The sequence below is a fragment of the Somniosus microcephalus genome, chromosome 16 (assembly GCF_052327205.1).
Source record: "Somniosus microcephalus isolate GS21.2 chromosome 16, FLI_Smic_1.0, whole genome shotgun sequence".
NCBI classification, from domain to species: Eukaryota; Metazoa; Chordata; class Chondrichthyes; order Squaliformes; family Somniosidae; genus Somniosus; species Somniosus microcephalus.
The window spans coordinates 61335993-61357293 of NC_141002.1; the positions used below are offsets into that span (position 1 = coordinate 61335993).

The window sequence follows — 21301 nt, forward strand, 5'->3', positions numbered from 1 at the left end:
TCAGAGAAACCTAGAGCGTTAACTTCACTGTAAACTGGCAACTAAAGATGCCTAATCACAATATACAGGGTTTTAATTAAATATATAATTATGGCAGCAAATTCTGCGAGAGATCTTCTCTCATTTGTCTAAAGTCGCCTATCGCCACTCTATGGACAGGTCAATACAATCACACGTCTCTCCGAGGCTGGCGCTTTTTCCGCCAGCGTGTCACCGGCGCTGGCTGGTTGGCACCGATTGGCTGAGCGCGGACACCACCCCTTGCGCTCGATTTTACGTGCAGCCTTTACGTCGCCGTGCGTCACAGCGGCCATATAAAGGGCGACGTGCGCAGTCTTACGTTGACTCTGGTTAATGCAGAGGTAAAATGAGTCGTCTTGGTTCGTCGCCATTTACCGGGATTATTTGTTACTTTTTATTGCCGTTTGGTGATTTACATCTGGTTCCTGAAAGACGTTACAGTAAAAAGTGTTATTCAATCGGCTGATCGGTGATAATAATAACGTGATATTAATAATCTGCGGCGTGTAAATCCCGGAGAGGAAGAGACGGGAAAATGCCGAAATCCAAGAAGCGGAACAACAAGGGAGGCGGTGGAGGTAAGGAAACCCGGCCGACATTCGGCTTGTCGGGACACTGCGCAAGCGCGGCGCCGCAGTGCTCTCTGGGAATTGTAGTTTGCATCATTTGAAGGGTTCAGTGGTGGCGGCCAGGAGGAAAGGTGCGGTGGAACTACATCTCCCAGCATACCGTGCGGCGGCGGAACCCGCCTGTCCAGATGCCGGGCGGCTCGAGGACAATCGTGCGGCCGCCGAACATTCATTGTACGAGAGGCCACGTGTGGCTCTGGCCCGGTCCCGGCAGCGAGCACTTGTTTTAGGACCGGGACCGGGCCAGTGATCTGACATGACTGGCGATGGAAACAATCCGCCTCTTGTAGCGTGAGCCCAGCTGGTGTAGGAAAGACTGCACAACCGGTCAGGCAGGCTGGACGGTTCCAAGAAAACCCATGCTCCTCCTAGTAACGGCGCTGGTTCCCCCACACCGGCTCCAGACACTTTCGCTCACTATTATTCTGTAACAGGTGGTTTAAAAGTGCATTTGTAGCGATCATTCTGCTCGGTGGGAATGCCACAAATCTGTCTGAAATGCTCCAGATTATAGGAGATGATGAGATTAAAAGATTTCAGTGTAGTCTTTGACTGGGTGGTGGCACACTTGCTTCTGAGTCAGAAGCCTGTGGGTTCAAGGTGCATTCCAGGCTTTGAGCAGGTAATCTAGAGTGGCATGCAGTACAGCAGGAGTGCCATTGCTGGAGAGATCTTTTGGATGAGCTGTTAAATGTCAGGTGGATGTAAAAAGACTTGCAATTAAATAGCGCCATTCATGGCCCAAAGTGCTTTACAACCAATTTTCGAATGCAGTCGCTGTTGCAATGTAGGAACTGCACCAGCCACTTTACACACCGCAAGGTCCCACAAACAGCACTAAGATAATGACTAGATAATCTCTTTCCATAGTGATGTTGGTTGAAGGAGAAATATTGACTAGGAGACAGGGTGAACACCCCTATTGTTCAAAATAGTGCCATGGTTTACAACCACCTGAGAGTGCAGACTTGGTTTAACATCTCATCCGAAAGACAGCACATCTGACAGTGCAGCACTGCCTCAGCACTGTACTGAAGTGGTCGCCTAGATTTTGTGCTCAAGTCTCTGGAGTGGGACTTGAACCCACAACGTTTTGACTCTGAGGCGAGTGTGCTCCCACTGAACCACAGCTAACAACTAGGATGTAGAAGCTTCCATGACAATAGGGGAGTTTTACTGGTGTTCTTAGCCAACATCATGTAAATGCAGGGAGCTGCAGAATGGATGATGCTCTCCTATGATGTGATTTAAATAAGTACCAATGTAAAAGCACTTATGCTGCCTCATCAATATGGATAAGCAATCAGCAAACCAAATTAAATGTGGAAATTATAAAGCCAAAACATCAGAATGCAGTTCAAGAAAGTAGACTTAAACTGCAGAGTGTTCAAGTTGTACCACTCGTAGAATACTGTGTCCAGTTCTAGGCACCAGCATGCCCAGGGAGACATTTAAGCCTCTGAGCTGCTGCAGAGAAGAGCCACAAGATTGGTCTCTGATGTCAGAGGGCTGAGTTTATGAGGAAAGACCAAAGGAACTTAGCATTTTTAACCTTGAGAGGAGATAACTTAGTAACTGTGTATAGAAAAATAAATTTGGAACAGCGTCAGGATTTTTTTTTTTTTTACAGTGACCAATTCATGGAATAAACTTTCAGCGAGTAGTGGAGATGAAAAGCCTGGAAATTTTTAAACCATTGGATGTTGAAATGGGAGTTCAAGGTTTTTCTCGGTGGATGAACAAACATGAGCCAAATGGCCTTTCTTACCAGTACTTATCATGTTTTCTCTCTGTCTCTCTCTGTCTCTCCACCCTCACACCCCCCCCCCCCCTCACTAGCACAGGGAATGTGCAGCTTCTTGTAGTGATTAACTGCTGCCCTTGCTAAGATTCACTAACTCAGCACAAACAGAGAATAGAACGTAGCATCACAGACACAACATTGGGGGAGCATGCTTGAAGCGCACTTGACGTGTAATGAGGAGGAGTATTAAAAACACGGGGGTGTAATTTTTAACTTGCCAGCCTAAAACCGGCATTGTGAGTGGGGCGCCTGATTTATAGAAACTGCCCGATTTTCCTTTCCTGACCTGCATTGCTCGTTTTGCGCTCTGGCGGTAAGTTGAAAATTACCCCCGTGAACTCGGATGAAATAAGGAGACTCATCTTTCATTGTACTAGCCTACCTGGTTCATTAGCTCACTGCCTTGGTCAGTTTAGCAGGTATGCTGTACTCTCATTAGTTTGAGTAAGCTCTGGTGTATGCAAAATGTTAGCTTTCTTTTAAGTTGTGCTGATGTCCAGGATCTTCTGTTCTATATGACTGTGCCACACTGGGCAATGCCTTTAGTCACTCAGCCATCATGGGAAGTACTAATTTCATTGTTTGGTACTGTACATCTGCAATGCTAGTTTCTTTTTGTTGGAGATAATTTGTAAATTTATCCCTTTTTTGTGGATTGTTAAAACTCCAGTTTTTCCTGAATTTACCTCAAACCTCCCCCCACCATTCCTACTTAAAATCAGGTCCAGCAATGCCAAGTTATTGTAGATGTTGATATTCCTGTATGAATACTGGTGAGGGCGATAGATCCTCTGGGGAGTACAGCCAGAGCCAAGTCCATGGCTGTACGGGGGAGGAGGAAGCAATAGTGATAGGGGATTCGATAGTTAGGGGAACAGACAGGCATTTCTGTGGCCGCAGACGTGATTCCAGGATGGTATGTTGCCTCCCTGGTGCCAGGGTCAAGATGTCACTGAGCGGCTGCAGAACATTCTGAGGGGGGAGGATGAACAGCCAGAGGTCGTGGTCCATATCTGTACCAATGACATAGGTAGAAAGAGGGATGAGGTCTTGCAGGCAGATTTCAGGGAGCTAGGAAAGAGATTAAAAAGCAGGATCTCCCGGTGCCACGAGCTAGTGAGTATAGAAATGGGAGAATGGAGCAGATGAATGCGTGGCTGGAGAGATGGTGCAGGAGGGATTATTTTAGATTCCTGGGACTTTGGGTTCAGATCTGGGGAAGGTGGGAACCTGTACAGGCCGGACGGGTTGCTCCTCAACAGAGCAGGGACCAATATCCTTGTGGTGGGGTTTGCTAGTGCTGTTGGGGAGGGTTTAACCTAATTTGGCAGGGGGCTGGGCACCAGGATGTACCATTAGAAGAAAGAAACAAAGTTCACACAGGATTGGGAGAGACAGCTAGCACTAAAGTAAGAAATGGTAAGGTATTAGGTGGGGTCAGACTAAGAGAGAATACAAGAAAGTCTAAGAGAGGTTTACAGTGCATGTGTGTAAACGCACAAAGCCTGGTAAATAAAGTTGGTGAACTGCAGGCGCAAATAGCCACATGGGAATGTGATGATGTGGCGACAACGGAGACCTGGCTCAAAAAAAGGCAGGATTGAGTATTAAATATTCCTGGATATAAGGTGTTCAGGAAAGATAAGGAAGGAAAGAAAGAAAGAAGGTGGGGTGGCAGTGTTGGTTAAGGAGACTATTAGTGCTGGAGAGAGAGGATGTCCTGGAGGGGTCAAGGGCAGAATCTGTTTGGTTAGAGTTAAGAAACAATAGAATAAATTCCACTACTAGGTGTACTCTATAGGCCACCTACTAGTGGGGAGGATATAGAGGAGCAAATTTGCAGGGAAATTAGAAAGGTGCAAGAGCTATAGAGTAGTGAGAATGGGGGACTTCAACTATCCTAATGTAGACTGGGATAGTAATAGTGTAAAGGGCAGAGAAGGGGAAGAATTTCTGAAGTGTGGTCAGGAAATTTCTTGATCGGTACATTTCCAGCCCAACGAGGAAGGAGGCAGTGCTGGATCTGGTTCTGGGGAATGAGGTGGGGCAAATGGAGCAAGTGTCAGTAGGGGAATATTTAGGGAACAGTGATCATAGTACAGTATCATAAGGTTTAGATTAGCTATGAAAAGCTAGGGAGCAATCTAGAGTAAAAATACTTAATTGGAAAAAGGCCAATTTCCATGGGTTAAGAACGGATCTGGCCCGGGAATCAAAGTTTGGCAGGCAAAACTGTAACTGAACAATGAGCTGCCTTTAAAGAGGAGATGGTTTGGGTACAATCGAGGTACATTCTCACGAGGGGGGAAAGGTAGGGCAACCAAAGTCAGCTCCCTGGATAACGAAAAAGATAGAGGGCGGGGGGGGTGTGGGGGAAAGCTGGGTTACTTTGCGCCAAGGAGCGCGGCACTGCTAACGCCTCCCACAAAATTCAGCTGGAGGTTAGCGGCGGCGGTAGCCAGTAGTGCCCCGCGGGGCTGTACCTCAGCAATGACTTCATCGCCGTGTGCAGCGCCCGGCCGCAAACTTCAGTTGTGCTCCCTGATCTACCACTAGACGATATGTCCAACAGGGCCAGGGTGCCGTTTTTTGTGGCCGCGGGTGCCGGGCGACCATTTGTTTTGGGCCCTACTTTCTTCTACCACCTAACTAGGTCAATAATTTTGTCTTCAATTCTATGAGCTTTAATTTTAGCTAACAGTCCCTTATGTGGAACCTTATCAAATGCTTTCTAGAAGTCCATATAAACTACATCCATAGACATTCCCCTGCCTACTAAAGTTACTTCATCAAAAAATTCAATTAGGTTCGTTAGACATGACCTACCCTTTACAAATTCATGTTGGCTCTCTCTAATCAGCTCAAATTTCTCTTAAGTTCTCAGTCACTCTGTCCTTAATTATAGATTCCAATAACTTCCCTACCACAGATGTTAAACTAACAGATCTATCATTTCCTGGTTTCTCTCCTTTCCTAAATAATGGAGTTACATTTGCAATTTTCAAATCTAAAGGGACAATTCCTGAATCGAGAGAGCTTTGGAAGATTATGGCCAAAGCATCTGTAATTTCTTCGCCTACTTCCTTTAAAACCCGGGGGTGAAAACCATCAGGTCCTGGGGAGTTGTCATTCTTTAGTGCCATTATTTTTTCGAATACTGTTTTCTTGTTTACGTTAATTTTAGTGAGTTCCAGTCCTTGATTCATTATTAATTTCCCTGGAATGTCAGGTATATTATCCTCTTCCTCTACTGTGAGGACTGACAGAAAGGAATTATTCAGTAAGTCTGCAATTTCCTTATTTTCATTTACAATATTACTCACATCTGTTTTTAATCTGTCATTACCCATTACCCTTTTTATCTAATAATAATTGTAAAAACCTTTTGTATAAATCATGACATCCCTCACGCGTTTCTTTTCATATTCCTTTTTGCAGCTCTTACTATCTTTTTTGTTTTCCTTTGCTGTTCTTTATATCTCTCCCAATCCCCTGGATCTGCACTATTCTTTGTACTTTTGTATGCTCTTTCCTTTAGTTTTATGTTCTCTCTGGCCTCTTTTGTTGACCATGGCTGTTTTATTTGGTAAATGCAGCTCTTGCCCCTTAGGGATATATACTGGTCCTGAATTAAGCTAAATTCTTTTTTGAACACCTCCGACTGTTCACCTGTCAGTCTCTGTCTTATCCCATTAAAGTTATCCCATTAAAGTTAGCTGTACCAAAATCTAGAATCTTAGTAAACTGTGTAAAGTTTCTCCTTTTCAAACCTAACATTGAATTTGATCATATTATGGTCACTGTTATATAAACGTTCCCTTATTGTTCGATTATTCACTAAGTCTGGCTCATTACTAAAACTAGTATGGCCCGCCCTCTTGTTGGTTCTAGACCATATTGTTCCAGAATACTATCTAGCGTGCATTCATGAAATTCACTACTTTTCTGACTTGAGCTACTCTGCATTCTGGGACAGCTAATGTCAAGAACTTGCATCTTGCCCCTCCATATGGCACATTTGTGAGTGTGGGAGGAAATGCACCTTGCCACTTTAGTCATGTTAGTACTGCAATATGTGGCAGAGGTATATTTTATATTCTCAGTTTAACTTTGTGGAGCATATTTAGTTGTTGGGCTAAAATTTGACAAGAGGAGAAATCTCTTTACAATGATGATAAACGGAAGTATTTGGCGACGAGCATTTCAACAGAACTTTTCCAGTTCACTAGGTTGACGTAAAATAAATGGTATGCAAGGTCAAGAACTTCCTGATCGGCTACAGATTATTTTTTGATGTGTACTGTGCTAATGTAGGCTTAGGCAATTGTTCCCCATAAAGGAGATGGATTGCAGTGACAACTGGCATTTATCCTAAGAACTATCGGTGGAAAGTGGCTCAAATAATATGTAACAAATACCAAAGAGGCATTTGTAATCCTTTCTTTTGTGGGTCTGTGTGTCTGCTGTTATAGCAATGTAAAGAGCTCCAGCTCCGATGCAGACTCCTGGTATCTGAACTAAAACATTTGCTACTAACATTTTGCTCTTGGCCTTTTTTGCCAATATAAAAATGTGTTACTGTGTGGGTGTCTAATAGTTTAAGTTTAGAAGTTTGCCACTAATAGTCCCTTATTTTCTGTTCAGATTCCACTAATCACCAATCAGCATATTGGGCTGTAATGGTCTATCAGATCTCTGCAGGTTATGCAAGAAAACGGGTGATGGTGTTAAACGCCCTCATTTAATGTCTTGTCTCAAAATACCACAGAAAACACTTGCTGTATTAAGGTAAATAACTCTAGCAAGGATTGGTGAACTTCTGGCAGCTTACTTTTGTTGCTTTAGCGGTAAGGGAATAGAATTGTGTTTTTTTTTAATATCTATCTCTTGTGTGGATTTCGGGAGCATTTTTTGGTTTGGCACAAACACCAACCTGATCCTGAAGAATGTGTGGTATTATGGAAAATAACTACCTGTGAAAGATTGGGAAATGTAAATAAGCATCTGTTAATTGATTTAAACTGTTATTTACTTTACTGTGACCTGTTTAACTTTACATTTATTGATGTAAAAAGAACATGTACAATAATGCACGCCAGCACTGCATATCTTTCTTGTGTGCAGCTAGCTGCATTAAACTTGTATACTGTAACAACAGAGTAATTGTGCTGGACTTTCTTCTGCAGTGTTAGTTGGTTCTCCCCTGGAAACCGTGAAAGATAATGCAAGTATTTGGCTTTTGCTATTTTCTCGGATTGCATTTTACAGGACTTAGCCTTTTTTTTGATAAAGACAAATCTTAATGTATTGAAGAACATAATGGTAGGCATTAGAACATACAGTAATGGTAGGCATTTTGCAATAAATGCAAGTTGTGCACTGTGGGAACCTGTGCACTATGCCATTGAGTGGTGTGATGGAAAGGAATACTTGCTTTTCACTAAGTTCTGGATCTTGATGCTGTGATTGGCAGTAAGCACTTGGCCATGGGGTGTGAGGAGAGATAAACGCTAGGGATCTCCCAGGGTTGCTGTTGTGTGCTGTCAAGTTCCAGGATGGCACTCTGTGAAATGTGAACTCCTCAGCCAGTGATGGTGTGTAATTAGAGAGATCCAAGTAAAGAGAAAGTCATTGTCAACAAAAGTAATGCATCCTATAACTTAAAATTTGGGCAAAGGTGTTGTGCTGTGTCTGTATTTACGATTGTGACTCCTCTTTGGTTTATCAACACCAAATGTGCGTGCCTTCTGTTGCTTAGTTTGAGGAGTTAAAGGTTACCCACTCTAGATCATGTCCATTCGTATTTGGTTATCTGTATCAGAACATAGCGTAGAGCTAAAAGTGGCTGGGTTTCTTGGAGCAGCAACAATTCAACAGCGTAAGGTCTAACAGCTGTTGGGTGTCTAGCTGTACTCCTGATAAGGAAACATGTCATTCCCATTGCAGTACGCTGGCTCTTGATTTTGCACTGTTATAAAAAATCTATGCACCAAGTTCATGTGGTGTGATTTATTGTTGATGTGGAGATGCCGGTGTTGGACTGGGGTGGACAAATGTAAGAAGTCACACAACACCAGGTTATAGTCCAACAGCTTTATTTGAAATCACAAGCTTTCGGAGCGCTGCTCCTTCGTCAGGTGAAGTGGAGAGATGCATATAGACACAGCATATATAGTCAGAGAATACTGCCAGATGATTACAGGTAATCTTTCTAACTGCCCTTTATCACACCTCGGCAGAGAGATAATCACAGCAATCAAAGGTGTGAATGGTGTCCAAACAGGTCAGTCAGGAAAACATTACATCAAAGAACAATGAGGTGGGGTCACGTTGCAGATGCTGGGGTCTGTATGAAAAACAATATAGAAAAAAAAAGATTACCTGTAATCATCTGGCAGTATTCTCTGACTATATAGTCTGTGTCTATATGCATCTCTCCACTTCACCTGACGAAGGAGCAGCGCTCCGAAAGCTTGTGATTTCAAATAAAGCTGTTGGACTATAACCTGGTGTTGTGTGACTTCTTACATTTGATTTTTATTGTTCTGTAAGTTTGCCAAATTAGAAACCTAGGTGAGGGCCATGGCCCAATGTTTGGGACCCTATCAAGGTAGCAGGAGAGAGAAGGAAATATTTTGCGGGGTGGGGCGGGGGTGGCGGATGATGTGGTGGAAATAATAGTTAAGTGACACCAAGATTGGATTTTAAAACCTGTAGGTTGTAAGATGGAGATAGCAAATTTGTAGGCTAGTTAAAATCTAGCAATTTAGAATAGCTTAGTAATAGCTTGGGTACTGAATTCATATATATTTGCAGCATATGCAATGATGCTTGGCTTCTGAAAATCACTTTTTTTTTTCTTTCCTAATCAGTCATGACATTATAAGCTTTTAAAGAATCAACTTCCCAAAGCATCTAAATGACTTTTTAAATCCCCTCCATCTGAGAAATGAAATGCAGTACTACTCTCTGAGGAAGAAAGAACTTGCATTTATATAGCCCCCTTTTGAGTCCTAAGGACTTCAGTCAATTCATTACTTTCAAGTATAGTCACAGTGATGTAGGCAAATGCAGCAGCCAGTTTGTGCACAGCAAAATCCCACAAGCAGTGAACAAGATAAATCATCAGTTGATCTCATTTGGCGGAAGGACAAATGTTGGTCAGCACATGGAGAAAATGCCCCTGCTTTTCAAGTAATGACACAAGAATTTTTATATCCACTTGAACACTGACATGTTTAACAAGACAGCTCCTCCAACAATGCAGCATTCCCTCAGTATTACAGTGAAGTGTCAGCTTAGATTATGTGCTCCAAGTTCTGGATTGATGCTTGAATTCGACCTTCTGACCAAGGCAAGAGTTCCATAGCTTGACTTTAGTTTTAGATGTAGGAATAACATTTGAGCTTGGAATTTCCCAATCTTGCTGATCAGGCCAACTTTGAGGGAATCCTTCAGAGGAGAGATTCTTTTCCATCAGTTTATCTTGATCATTAAACAAATACAGGTTGGACCCCGGTAATCCGGCACCCTCAGGACCAGGCTGGTGCCGGACCATTGGAAAATTCCGAACCACTGAAGATTAGGTAAATAACACCTAAAATAACAATATTAGGTACAATATTATGTTTGTTTATATCGCGGGAAACGGTGGCGCCGCCAAACGGCTGCTCCGCAAACTAAAGACCGCCGGTTTCAATTCGTGCCGGACCGTTGGATGCTGGATTACCGGGGTTCAACCTGTACTGATAGCTTTCAGCTACATTAAAAAAAAATCCTTGGTAGCCAGGTGATGAAACTGGACAAAAAGGTTTTTATGTTTGGTCACGACATGTTAATTTGCAAGAATTGAGGTTTCCTAATTGCATGTGGCCTGTTGCTACAATATTGTATAATTTGTTGACTGTTGGGGAGGGAACATGGTGTGTAACCAAGAAAAATAGTAAATCGAGTAATCTGTGAATAAATGTACACTGCTGAATTAGATTGAATTTCCTTTGCTCTATCATTTGTTTTCCATTTAATCAAGACTTGTGGAAAAATATGAAGTTCGCTCATCACAGTTAAACCAAATTGACTACCTTAAATATATATGCAAATGGTTTTTAACCATTAGTGGATGTGCTTTCATTCTGTCGTATCTGTTGGAGAAATGGATTATCAATCTTTGGACACTTGGCAAGTAATGTTTTTTTTCCTCTGCCAGGTAGATCGCACCGAGCAGTCCAGCCTTTCAGTGATGAGGATGCCTCCATTGAAACAATGAGCCACTGCAGCAGCTTTAGTGATTCAACAAGCTTGCCTGATGAAGGTACAGTAACTGATCAAAGAAAAGTACTATTTTAATTCTAAGCCCTTCTGGCCTAATAAATTCATGCTGTAAAGATACTTTTGGAACTTAAAATCCAGTACCTGTCATAACGACTAACTAGCTGTAACCCCTGGACTCAATGCACAACTATTTCACCTTTTCCACAACGGAGGACATGGCCTGTGCTTGAAGGGGATTAAATTCAGAACTAAATGTGTAGAAACCATATTTAATTGAGCAAGTGGTCAATCTGTGGAACAGGCTTCCTAGGGAGACCTAGTATTGATTCTTTCAAATGCAAATTAGCTGGGTTTCTTTCAGAAAATAACATTTTGGGAATACAGGTATATGAGTAATTTGAGACTGACCATCTGGGAGGTGTAGCATGCTTGTGAGGAGCAGGTGACTTTGGACCTATGGTTCCCAAAGCTCTCCACCACTGGGGTTTTTCTTGTTTGAGTCTGTTGTAGACTGATTGAATAAGATTGATTCCTATGATTAGTCAGCAACTCCAGTGTCATTGTATCATGCAACTTCCAGGATGGTCGAAGGCAAAGTAGATGTCTTTTTTTTGTCTAGCAATTCCTGTTCTATATGATAGTTGTTAGTATTGTAATTCAATCCTGAATAAGCAGTTAATGTTGTACCTCTAATTCAGTTTTCAAAGTAGCGCAAGGCAAATAGGCACCACTTTCACTCAAAGATGCCCACTTTTTTTTCTTTTGGTGAAATTGGATATCTGCTTATTGAGGTTGTCCAGTGTTTTCAACTTGATCATCATAAAACTTGACTTTTTATAGGTAACTACAAGTGTAATTTAATTCCTTCTGAACTTCCCAGCAACTTAAATTCCAAACAGAGTTTCCCCACCCACATATTACCACTGATTTCCACCCCTCCAGTTCCCACATTTTTTTATTCCTCATTCAATTCCACAAATAAATTGGGTGGCTGCAATTTCCTGTTTCAACATGGAGTTGAACCACAAATAGAATGAGGAAGCCTGCACTAAATCTTGGGTCTTGAGATTCCACAGTTAGCAATAACTTTTGGACTTTGGGCTCCGAGTGAAGCCACACTGTTTGGAATATATGTTGAAAATTTGAGAGGATAATTTTCTAACCATTTAATGGACAGCAAAGTCAGAAAATAACACCTTTTTTGGTGTCAGATTTTGCCTATTGAGAACCAGGTGTAGGCGACCTAAGCAGGTCACTTAGAAGATCATCTTTGTCTATAACTTCTCTGAAGTAAAGTTATGGGAGACATCAGCAGTAAAAGGAGAGCATTCCAACCCATGCCTTTTACACACACATTCAAGCAGCAGCACCAATATATTTGACAACACACTGGCACACAAATACATTTTTTAAATGGCAGCGTACTCTCTAACAGAAAAGCAATCTATCTTCCAGCTGTTGAAGATGTTGAAGAAGAAGCAAGCCAAGAGGATTATGACTATAAACTGAGAGGATTTATTGACAGCACTCTTGATAAAAGGTGAACTTGAATACATGCATCACTGGGAACTAAGTGTCCTTGCTTTAGAAATGGTTGTCATGCGTAGTAGCTAAGATAAATGTTTCTTATACCAATAGTTTAATAATGGGTTTGAAGGTGCAGTGGATTATTGATTCAGCAGTTTAGTCCACCAGTACACTGTGGTAGGACTCCAATTCAAGCCTCACATTCTTTACAGTGTGTTAGCTGTCAGTTGGAACTGTCTGGGGAAGAGCTGAACAGAAGTGAGCTACTGCACCCCCACCCCCCTCCCGGGAAATTGGTGAGCATTCAATGAATCACTTGTATACAATGGCATTGACTATTGCTCCGACTCATAAGAATTTATGGCAAACTACTGTAAACCGAAAAGGGACATAATTAGTGAAGTGTACTAGTTCTCTTCGAGTTTCAACATTAAATTGTTTTCTTATGGAAAATGCAGATGTTTGGAAGTGAGGCTTTCTATATCTGTAGCAGACCAGTTTTTTAAACCCCTGTAGCAGACCAGTTTTTTAAACCCCTGTAGCAGACCAGTTTTTTTAAACCCCTTAAAGAGTACATCTGGCATTATGAAAGATTTAATTTGCTAGGTAGCACGGTATTCGAATCTGGGCGAGTTACTGCAATAGCTTGGAAGCTTTGGATTTTTGAAGGCCTGTGCCAGCTGGCAACCTGTATGTTGAGTATGACACTTATTTCTCTCCCTAGGTCAGGCAGGTCACCTCTCATGCTTCCATCTCCTTCACTGAGCTGGCCACCAAAAATTGTGAAAGCCAAGGATAACTTCCTTATTTTCTTCCCTTATTGTGGGGAAGTACACGACTTCTGCTTAGTACAGTTGAGCTTAGTGCTAGGGGTTGTACCAATTAGTACTGTGTAATAATGCTCCAACAGGCATTGCTACTACTGCCATATCTATCTTGTAGAACTCAAACATGTGTTTCACTAATCTACATATAATTACTTCCACAGTGCAAAGATCAGATTGTCTGCTCTAGAGGGACTAAAGTCTGCCTTCTCTTCTAAAATCCTTTATGACTTTATCCTGGAAAGAAGGGTGACCTTAACGGACAGTATTGAGCGCTGTCTGAAGAAAGGTAATTGATGCAAGAATTCTTAATTTTTCTCTTTCCTGCAGCTTCAAAACAAAGCTAGGGATTATTTAAATACAAAATGTTGTCTCCCCTTGAAGATCATTGGTAATCTTGACACTATGATGAAAACTATTTAAATACAGGAAACTTTGTGCTATCCGGCACCGACGGGACCGAGCTGCTGCCGTTCCCTCCAAACTGCCGTACACTCCAGAGCTAATGTTGAAACATACGGAGATTTTCATCTCCGTATGAATCAACAAACCCTGTTGCTTAGTAACAGCCTCTAAACAGTCGGCAAGCGTCTCTAGCTGAAGCTGTTGCTTAGCTACAGACCTTGCACAGCTTGACTGTTCAAAAAAAGCAAAGAAAAGAATAAAAACGGCTCCTGATTTTTGCCGGTGGCTCCAGCTTGCCGGACGGTTCGCCTCCAGATAACTCAAAGTTTCCTGTATGAACAACTGGTGCGATGTTGTGTTTACTGAGTTCTTGTGAGTTTAGAACTTGGCATAAAACCTTTAAGATCTTTTCAGTTTAGTTATTGATGGTTGTGTAATTTTTTGTTTCTGTAAGCATTGAGGCAATGGCATTAATTGGTGTATTTAATAAAATAGTGCCTAAACTGCAACAAATTAACTTGGTAAACTGGAAGCTGAGCTGCTTGTACTACTGAGTAGTTGCGAAACAATAACTAGCTTTTTTTTAATTGTAAAGGAAAAAGTGAAGAACAATGTATTGCTGCCCAAGTTGCTTCTCTTCTTTGCATTCAGCTGGGATCTAGCATTGAAAGTGAAGAGGTCTTCAAAAGTTTGAGGCCCATTTTCAAGACCATCCTTACCGATGAATCAGTCAGTGTGCAGACACGGAGAGCTGTAAGTAGACTTCGTTCTTAAATGTCTGTTGAAGTCATTGCCTTTCTGTTATTAACTTTCACTTCTGCTTTCCTTTAAGTGTGCTACCAGTTTGGCTGTTTGCTGCTATGTTGCAGCTGATGATATTGAGGTGAGCATAGACATACATTTACTAAATAAATAAAGTGGGTCCTTTTGGAGAACGAGGCCAAAAACTCACAGTTGCAAATTGATTGCCAACAGGATCTGCATTTAACAATGACCTACCTTGAGAGTGTCTTCACTGCATCCTATCAGAAGGAGGATCAGACGGACTATTTTCACAGTGTCCAAACTACAACTCTGGACATCAGCACTTTGGTAGCATGGACGTTGCTGCTAACAGTTTGTCCACCCTCATTAATGAAGAAAATATTTGAAACGTATGTTCGTTAAAATGAAGTAGTTTAATGATTCATTACCTGAATAAAGTAGACAAAATGTTTTCCTTAAGTTTGTTCTATGTGTCCTAGCTGATATAATGCTGTGTATTGGGAATCTTCCCTTCCAGCCCTTCAAAATCAGCCAGCCAAGAATATCAACCCTCTTTTTTTGTTTCCATACTTCCTTTTTTTAAAAATTGTTTTGAGTGCTGCTAATGATATTTTGGATTACCACACACAATTCCTGATGTAGGGCTGAATCACCATGTGTACAGCTTAACACACCTCTGGTCATTATTGGTTGATGTTGGTTTAGTAAATCTTGCAAGCCAGTACTCTGTCCAGAATTTGCTTTTATTTCTATTTTAAATAGCAATTGTAATATAATTAAAAGTTATCTTCTGACAGCAAGACTGCCTTTAACCTCTTGTTTTAGTAGGTTTTTTTCAATACAAATGTAAAGCTCATCTTAAAATATAAATGTTTTGTAAATAAACAGTCATTACTGAAAATACTGCAAGTATATATAGTTAAATAGATATATACTGTTATAAGAGAACAAATTAATTTTTACACAGGTAGTAATGCCTTCCAACTGAATTGCATTTCAGCCATTTGACCAAACTTCCAAGTCTTCTTTCCTGTGGAGACGTGAATATGAGAATTGCTGCCGGAGAGACGATGGCTCTTCTATTTGAGTTGGCCAGGGATACCTGCGATGTAAGTATTCTTTTTGAAGCTGTTTGTCTTGTACTCATTACTACCATCGGAAATCTATATAGCATTGAATTTAGTAAAAGGGCAGAATGGAAAGATAATTATAATAATTGAGAATAATGTATTTCACAGAAGTGACTTAAAATTGTTTTTTGATTTGTTGTGATGTAGCTATATTGGCACAACACATTTAGTATAGTCAGGACAGTAGAAGTAGTTTTAAGTCTGTCGTCTGGATATTGAACGAAAAGCAATTTTAGCAGGTCCCTGAATGACCAATACTTCTGGCCCAATTTGTATGGTGCTCTGCAGTTAATAAAACTACTTCATCCAATTGGCCTGAATTGTGGGTTAATCGTGCCTGTATTTATTTGCCACAAATATAGTAATTTCATCCAGACTTCTATAGGGTTTAGAAAAGTGTCCCCTTTGTCCTTCATTGAATTGATCAGGTTGCATATCAGTATCTTTATGACCTTCTTGGCAGTGTCTATTCACTTAAGCCACAAAGTACTGCATAACCTATAAAGCAAAATCATGAGGCCCTCTAACCTCCTTTAGTGCAATAGTTTTAAAACGTTTCCCTGTGAGGAACCAGTGCAAATATTAACTCTACTTGAGTACAACCTCCTCTGCTCCAGAAGGCCGTGCCTGCTGCCCAAAGGAATACTATTGTTGCAGAAGACACTTTTTTTAGTACAAGTAGACTACCTTTTATCCGAACTTCCGAAAACCGAAACCCTCTAAAAACCGAAGGTTTTTCCGTTCAGTGTAAGTCGTGCGCATGACATGACCAGAGTGGCGCACGACCCCGACCCCCCCCCCCCCCCCCCCCCGCGGACCCCCCCCCCCCCCCCGCCGACCCTGACCCCCGTCGACCCACCCCCGACAAATTTCCCAGTCTTATAAAATACCTTCCGAAATTTTCCGAAAACCGAAACACGGCTGGTCCCGAGGTTTTCGGATAAAGGATAGTCTAACTGTATACAGCAATAGGAATAAGTCACAAAAACAGAAACCTAAATTTTGAAGATGCTGCGCTTAGCTTGTGGCATAGCTGGCCACATGGACAGAAATTTGACAGTGGGGAGTTCTGGGACGCTTGTTTGTAAACCTATATTTTACTGAACATGGAGCTTTTCAATGATGCTGAAAGCTAGCTCAGTGTGTACTGTCTTTTTCCACAGACCTTGGTTTAAAAAGTAAATTAATTTCTAACTATCCATCTGTATAAATATAGTCCCTTTCTTGCATACTCCATGGAATAGTTGTAAGCTTTAAAATAAACCTTCACTTCTTGCCTGCTGCAAATTAGAATTACATAGAATTTACAGCACAGAAACAGGCCATTCCACCCAACTGGTCTATGCTGGTGTTTATGCTCCACGCTCCTCCTCCTATCCGACCTCATCTAACCCTATCAGCATATTCTTCTATTCCTTTCTCCCTCATGTACGAGCTTCCCCTTCAATGTATCTATGCTATTTGCCTCAAATACTCCAAGTTCCACATTCTACCACTCTAGTTAAAGAAGTTTCTCCTGAATTTCTTATTGGATTCATTAGTGATTATCTTGTATTTATGACCCCTAGATTTGGACTCCCCAGCAAGTGGAAACATCATCTCTACGCCTACCCTATCCAACCCCTTCATAATGTGTAAAGTCTTCTGTTGGGTCACCTCTCAGCCTTCTCTTTTTTTTTCGAGAGAGAGAGAAAAGAGCCCCAGCCTGTTCAGTCTTTCCTGATGGTTATAACCCCTCAGTTCTGGTATCAGCCTTGTAAACCTTATTTGCACCACCTTTTAGAGAATTTGTAAATAGCTTATTTTATCCTCAAGTAGTGTGTGTTGGATCTCATTAATACAGAAAATTAGTCCTTGCTTCATGTGTAATAACAATACTGTAAAACTGGGATGAGTGTGGCAAGCTTAGAATTTACTGGAATAATTTGACAATAATGTAACTAAAATACAGTTTATTAAGTGAATAGCTGAGCCATACTGAGTAAGAAGGCCCTTGGTTTGACTCCTGGTCTGTGCTGGGTTAGCTGATCTTGGAAGTGGCAACACTATCGTTGGCCTCAGTGCTCTAGATTAGTGAGGGGGAAAGTATCAGCCAGTACTGTTCGCTATCTTTATACATGCATGTGAGATGGGTGGGGACCTGATTGGGCTTTGCTGTGATAGCCTTACCATCAAACTGCATGCTGACGTTCGCAAAGGAATAATGGCAACTTGGCATAAGCCGCACTATGGAACTGTGTACTAGTAAGGAGCCCGTGCCTTGGGGGAACAGAGAAAATCGGGAAGCGGTGGAAATGGAAGGTTTAAACTGCATAACTTGTGCGTGACACAAATTTAGAAGTGGGTGTGTTGCTTGCATAAGACGGTATGTATAGCTCAAACCATTTTGCCCGCTTGTCACAGAAATTTGCAAAATTCAAGCTTTCAGTACTCGTGCTATCAGATGAACTGGCTCCCTCATCTGTACTGATCTTTGTTTCATCATAAAGAAATCAGTTATTACAGTGAACTTCATTAGAGATGGGATGCAAAGCTGTTATTGGAACTCAAAATAATATGCTGTCTTATGCACGCTTTCCTCTAGCTCAGTGTAGGTTGTGGCATAGCGGTTGTAGGTATCAAGAATTTATTATGTGATTGATTGATTGAGACCATGCTGCAGTACATATATATTTTCATTTTGAATTTCATATAAAATTTCAACCCTTCAAATTGCCAGGCATTGTAGGACACCCTTTGTAATGGTTACACATCTTTCAACAGGACTTTGAGTATGAAGATATGGAACTTCTATGTGGAAAGCTGAAGGGTCTGGCTACAGATGGCAACAAATATCGAGCCAAAACAGACCGGAAGAAACAGCGCTCTGTATTTAGAGATGTCTTGAAGACTGTAGAGGTATATTTCTGCTTAAATAACTTAAGGCCATCATTTTATTTCAGGTGTTAGTAAGTACTTTTGACATATTTATGTTTTGTCTTGCGTCTTGGCTTGAAACTTCAGCTCTGCTTAGGGTCCATTAGATCTTAGTTGGGCTGAACTTGCTGGTCTTGTAGCTACTATTTTTTCCCCCCGTTCAGTTGACTTGCTGTTCTGTAACTCCTAAGCAACACATTTTCTTAAACAAGAAACTGAGGAAGAGAGCAGGAGATGGCTTTAACAGCTTCTGAAATTAAGGTTGTAATGCATTGGTGATGGAGGCTTCTAGGACCGTGGTTCTCAAACCTTTGGTTGAAGGATCCCTTTTCAAATCTGTTAGTAATCACGGACACTCCCATCTAAATTATAATACTCCTCATATGAAGGTGCTGCATGTGAAGAGTGTTTTAATAATGCTTTTAAGAAAACAGATATTTACTTACAGATATCAGTGAGGTGGGTGTGCCTGTTACTCACACCAATTCTGGGTACTCCACTGCAACAGGTGGCCACTATTAGCCACTTAGTGCTGGACAATTTTTAAATCAGTCAGCAGGCTGGAGAGCACGAGCACCCGTGCACATGCTGGGATGCTGCTGGAAGCATGACTCACCGCCGATGTTCCCCGTCATTTTTTGGGGGGGGCTGCACGACCCCTTTTAACGGGCTGCGTGGCCCATTCAAATGTCCACGCATATGTGTTTTTCCAGTTTAGAAGCCGCCTCACCGGCTGCGCGGGATCCTTTAGAGCGCTGCATAACTGCGCAGCTTAAAGGGAACATTGCTCACTGCCATACTGTTCCACCAGCATGTTCTGCAACAGCTGCACTGGGATTGTACGTGTTTGCATGAACACGTTTAGGTGTTTGAAGGGCCCCGCAGGCGCCAGGGAGAGGAATCAGCTTGACTGGCAGGGAGCGCTTGTTGCAAAGTGAGTATGAGCTGTGGGCCTCTGAGGAGATGAGCCCAGCTGTCGAGAATAATTTGCGCAAGAACTGAATCCGTGTCGGTTTTATAAAGATGAGCAGGCTTGAAGTTACCTCCGGTCGTGGACCCCCTGGAAAGCCTCTGGCCGCCCAGGGGTCCGTGGACCCCAGTTTGAAAATCACTGTTCTAGATGATCTAGAGTAAATTCTATTTTTATTACTTGGGACTCCAGGAATTTCATTGGTGTTTTTGTGAATGCATTCCATAATCCTATCCAAAGCAGCCTCGGATATTGTCCATCTGTTTTAAATGAGGCATTTCTTTTGTCCAGTGGTTTTTATAATTGTTAGCAAAAGTTTCTTGCAAAGCTGGATATGGTGCAGTAAGTTAGGTTAGTAACAATACTTCATGTTCTCTAAGTGTTCAGCATGAGCACTAATTATGTCTCTAGACTTGGCAAGCTTTTCTGCAAATATATAAATAGTGTAAAGTGTCTGGAAGCTGATGTTGCCACTGATTTAGCCAAAATGTAGTTCATCTTTTGACATTCTGAATTTTCAAACGGAACATTTGGGCTGATAAGTGGCAAGTAACATTTGTGTCACAAAAGTGCTAGGCAACGACTATCTTCAACAAGCGAGATTCCAACCACTGCCTCTTGACAATCAACGGCATTACCATTGCCGAATCCCCCACCATCAACATCCTGGGGGTTACCATTGACCAGAAACTTAACTGGACTAGCCACATAAACACTGCGGCTACAAGAGCAGGCCAGAGGCTGGGTATTCTGCGGCGAGTGTCTCCCCTCCTGACTCCCCAAAGCCTTTCCACCATCTACAAGGCACAAGTCAGGAGTGTGATGGAATACTCTCCACTTGCCTGGATGAGTGCAGCTCCAACAACACTCAAGAAGCTCGACACCATCCAGGACAAAGCAGCCGGCTTGACTGGCACCCCATCCACCACCTTAAACATTCACTCCCTGCACCACTGGCACACCGTGGCTGCAGTGTGTACCATCTACAAGATGCACTGCAGCAACTCGCCAAGGCTTCTTCAAAAGCACCTCCCAAACCCGCGACCTCAACCACCTAGAAGGACAAGGGCAGCAGACGCATGGGAACACCACCACCTCCAAGTTCTCCTCCAAGTCACACACCATCCTGACTTAGAAATATATTGCCGATCCTTCATTGTCGCTGGGTCAAAATCCTGGAACTCCCTCCCTAACAGCACTATGGGAGTACCTGCACCACAAGGACTGCAGTGGTTTAAGGCGGCGGCTCACCACCACCTTCTCTAGGGCAATTGGGGATGGGCAATAAATGCTGGCCTTGCCAGCGACACCCACATCCCAGGAACGAATACAAAAAAATAGCTTTTATGCTGATAGTTTTTGGAGTTCTGCCTGGATATATCAGATGTCTTGGCTTTAACTATCATGCTTAACAGTCTGTAAAGTTATATCAGTTTGTCTGAATTCTTTCCCAGAGAAAGGAGTTTTCACTTCTTAATACTTTGTCAATCTATTATGACTGCAGTCTTTATTGATTCCTAGTGAAATTAAAAATGAAAGTCTTTATCTTACCTGGAAAAAGTAGAATAGAAGAATCACTACTAGAGATCAATCCTTGGTAGCCCATTCCACTTATACACTAGCTGCAAAAATTCCTGTACTTTACAGGAAGAATGCCTAGGTGGAAAGGAAAACCGGCACGGACACAATAGGCCAAATGGCCTATTTCTGTGTCGTAATCTTTCTATGATTCTATGAAAGAAGGAAAATGTCTAAATCAGCTAAGTTTTGGGCTCTTATTTTTCTATATCCCAAAATGGTTGCATCATGACTCTCTCAAGCTGAAATATTTGAGTGTTGGATATATTGGACCAGAATTTGCTGTCAAAATAACAGTGAGGCTAATGACGCTCACCGTTATTTCTGCACAAATGGTACAGCAACTTCAAGTGAGGGACAGATGCGTGGATAAATGTAGATATCCAAAAGTTGGTGTCCAAGTTGTGCTGCTGGGCTGTTAACTTTGTGAAAATGGCATCTTGCTGTCTGCCTCACCATTG

The 21301-nt window shown here is 42.0% G+C and overlaps 1 protein-coding gene across 7 annotated transcripts in view; it reads left to right on the forward strand.

Moving 5' to 3' along the window:
- Positions 1 to 331: 331 nt before the first annotated feature.
- The window catches only part of ifrd1 (interferon-related developmental regulator 1), a 35285-nt gene continuing 14315 nt past the window's right edge, over positions 332 to 21301 (forward strand). Inside the window, exons 1-9 of one of the 7 annotated variants that reach the window (XM_086009140.1) lie at positions 332 to 599; positions 10661 to 10765; positions 12181 to 12265; positions 13241 to 13365; positions 14077 to 14234; positions 14314 to 14364; positions 14457 to 14635; positions 15247 to 15355; positions 18140 to 18274. In XM_086009140.1, coding sequence (XP_085865266.1) covers positions 557 to 599; positions 10661 to 10765; positions 12181 to 12265; positions 13241 to 13365; positions 14077 to 14234; positions 14314 to 14364; positions 14457 to 14635; positions 15247 to 15355; positions 18140 to 18274 — 990 coding nt within the window. In that variant the 5' untranslated portion in view covers positions 332 to 556. Of the gene's footprint in view, positions 600 to 782; positions 1085 to 5834; positions 7243 to 10660; positions 10766 to 12180; positions 12266 to 13240; positions 13366 to 14076; positions 14235 to 14313; positions 14365 to 14456; positions 14636 to 15246; positions 15356 to 18139; positions 18275 to 21301 lie in introns of those variants that run through there. The other 6 variants (XM_086009137.1, XM_086009134.1, XM_086009136.1 and 3 more) reach the window with 6 other exon arrangements.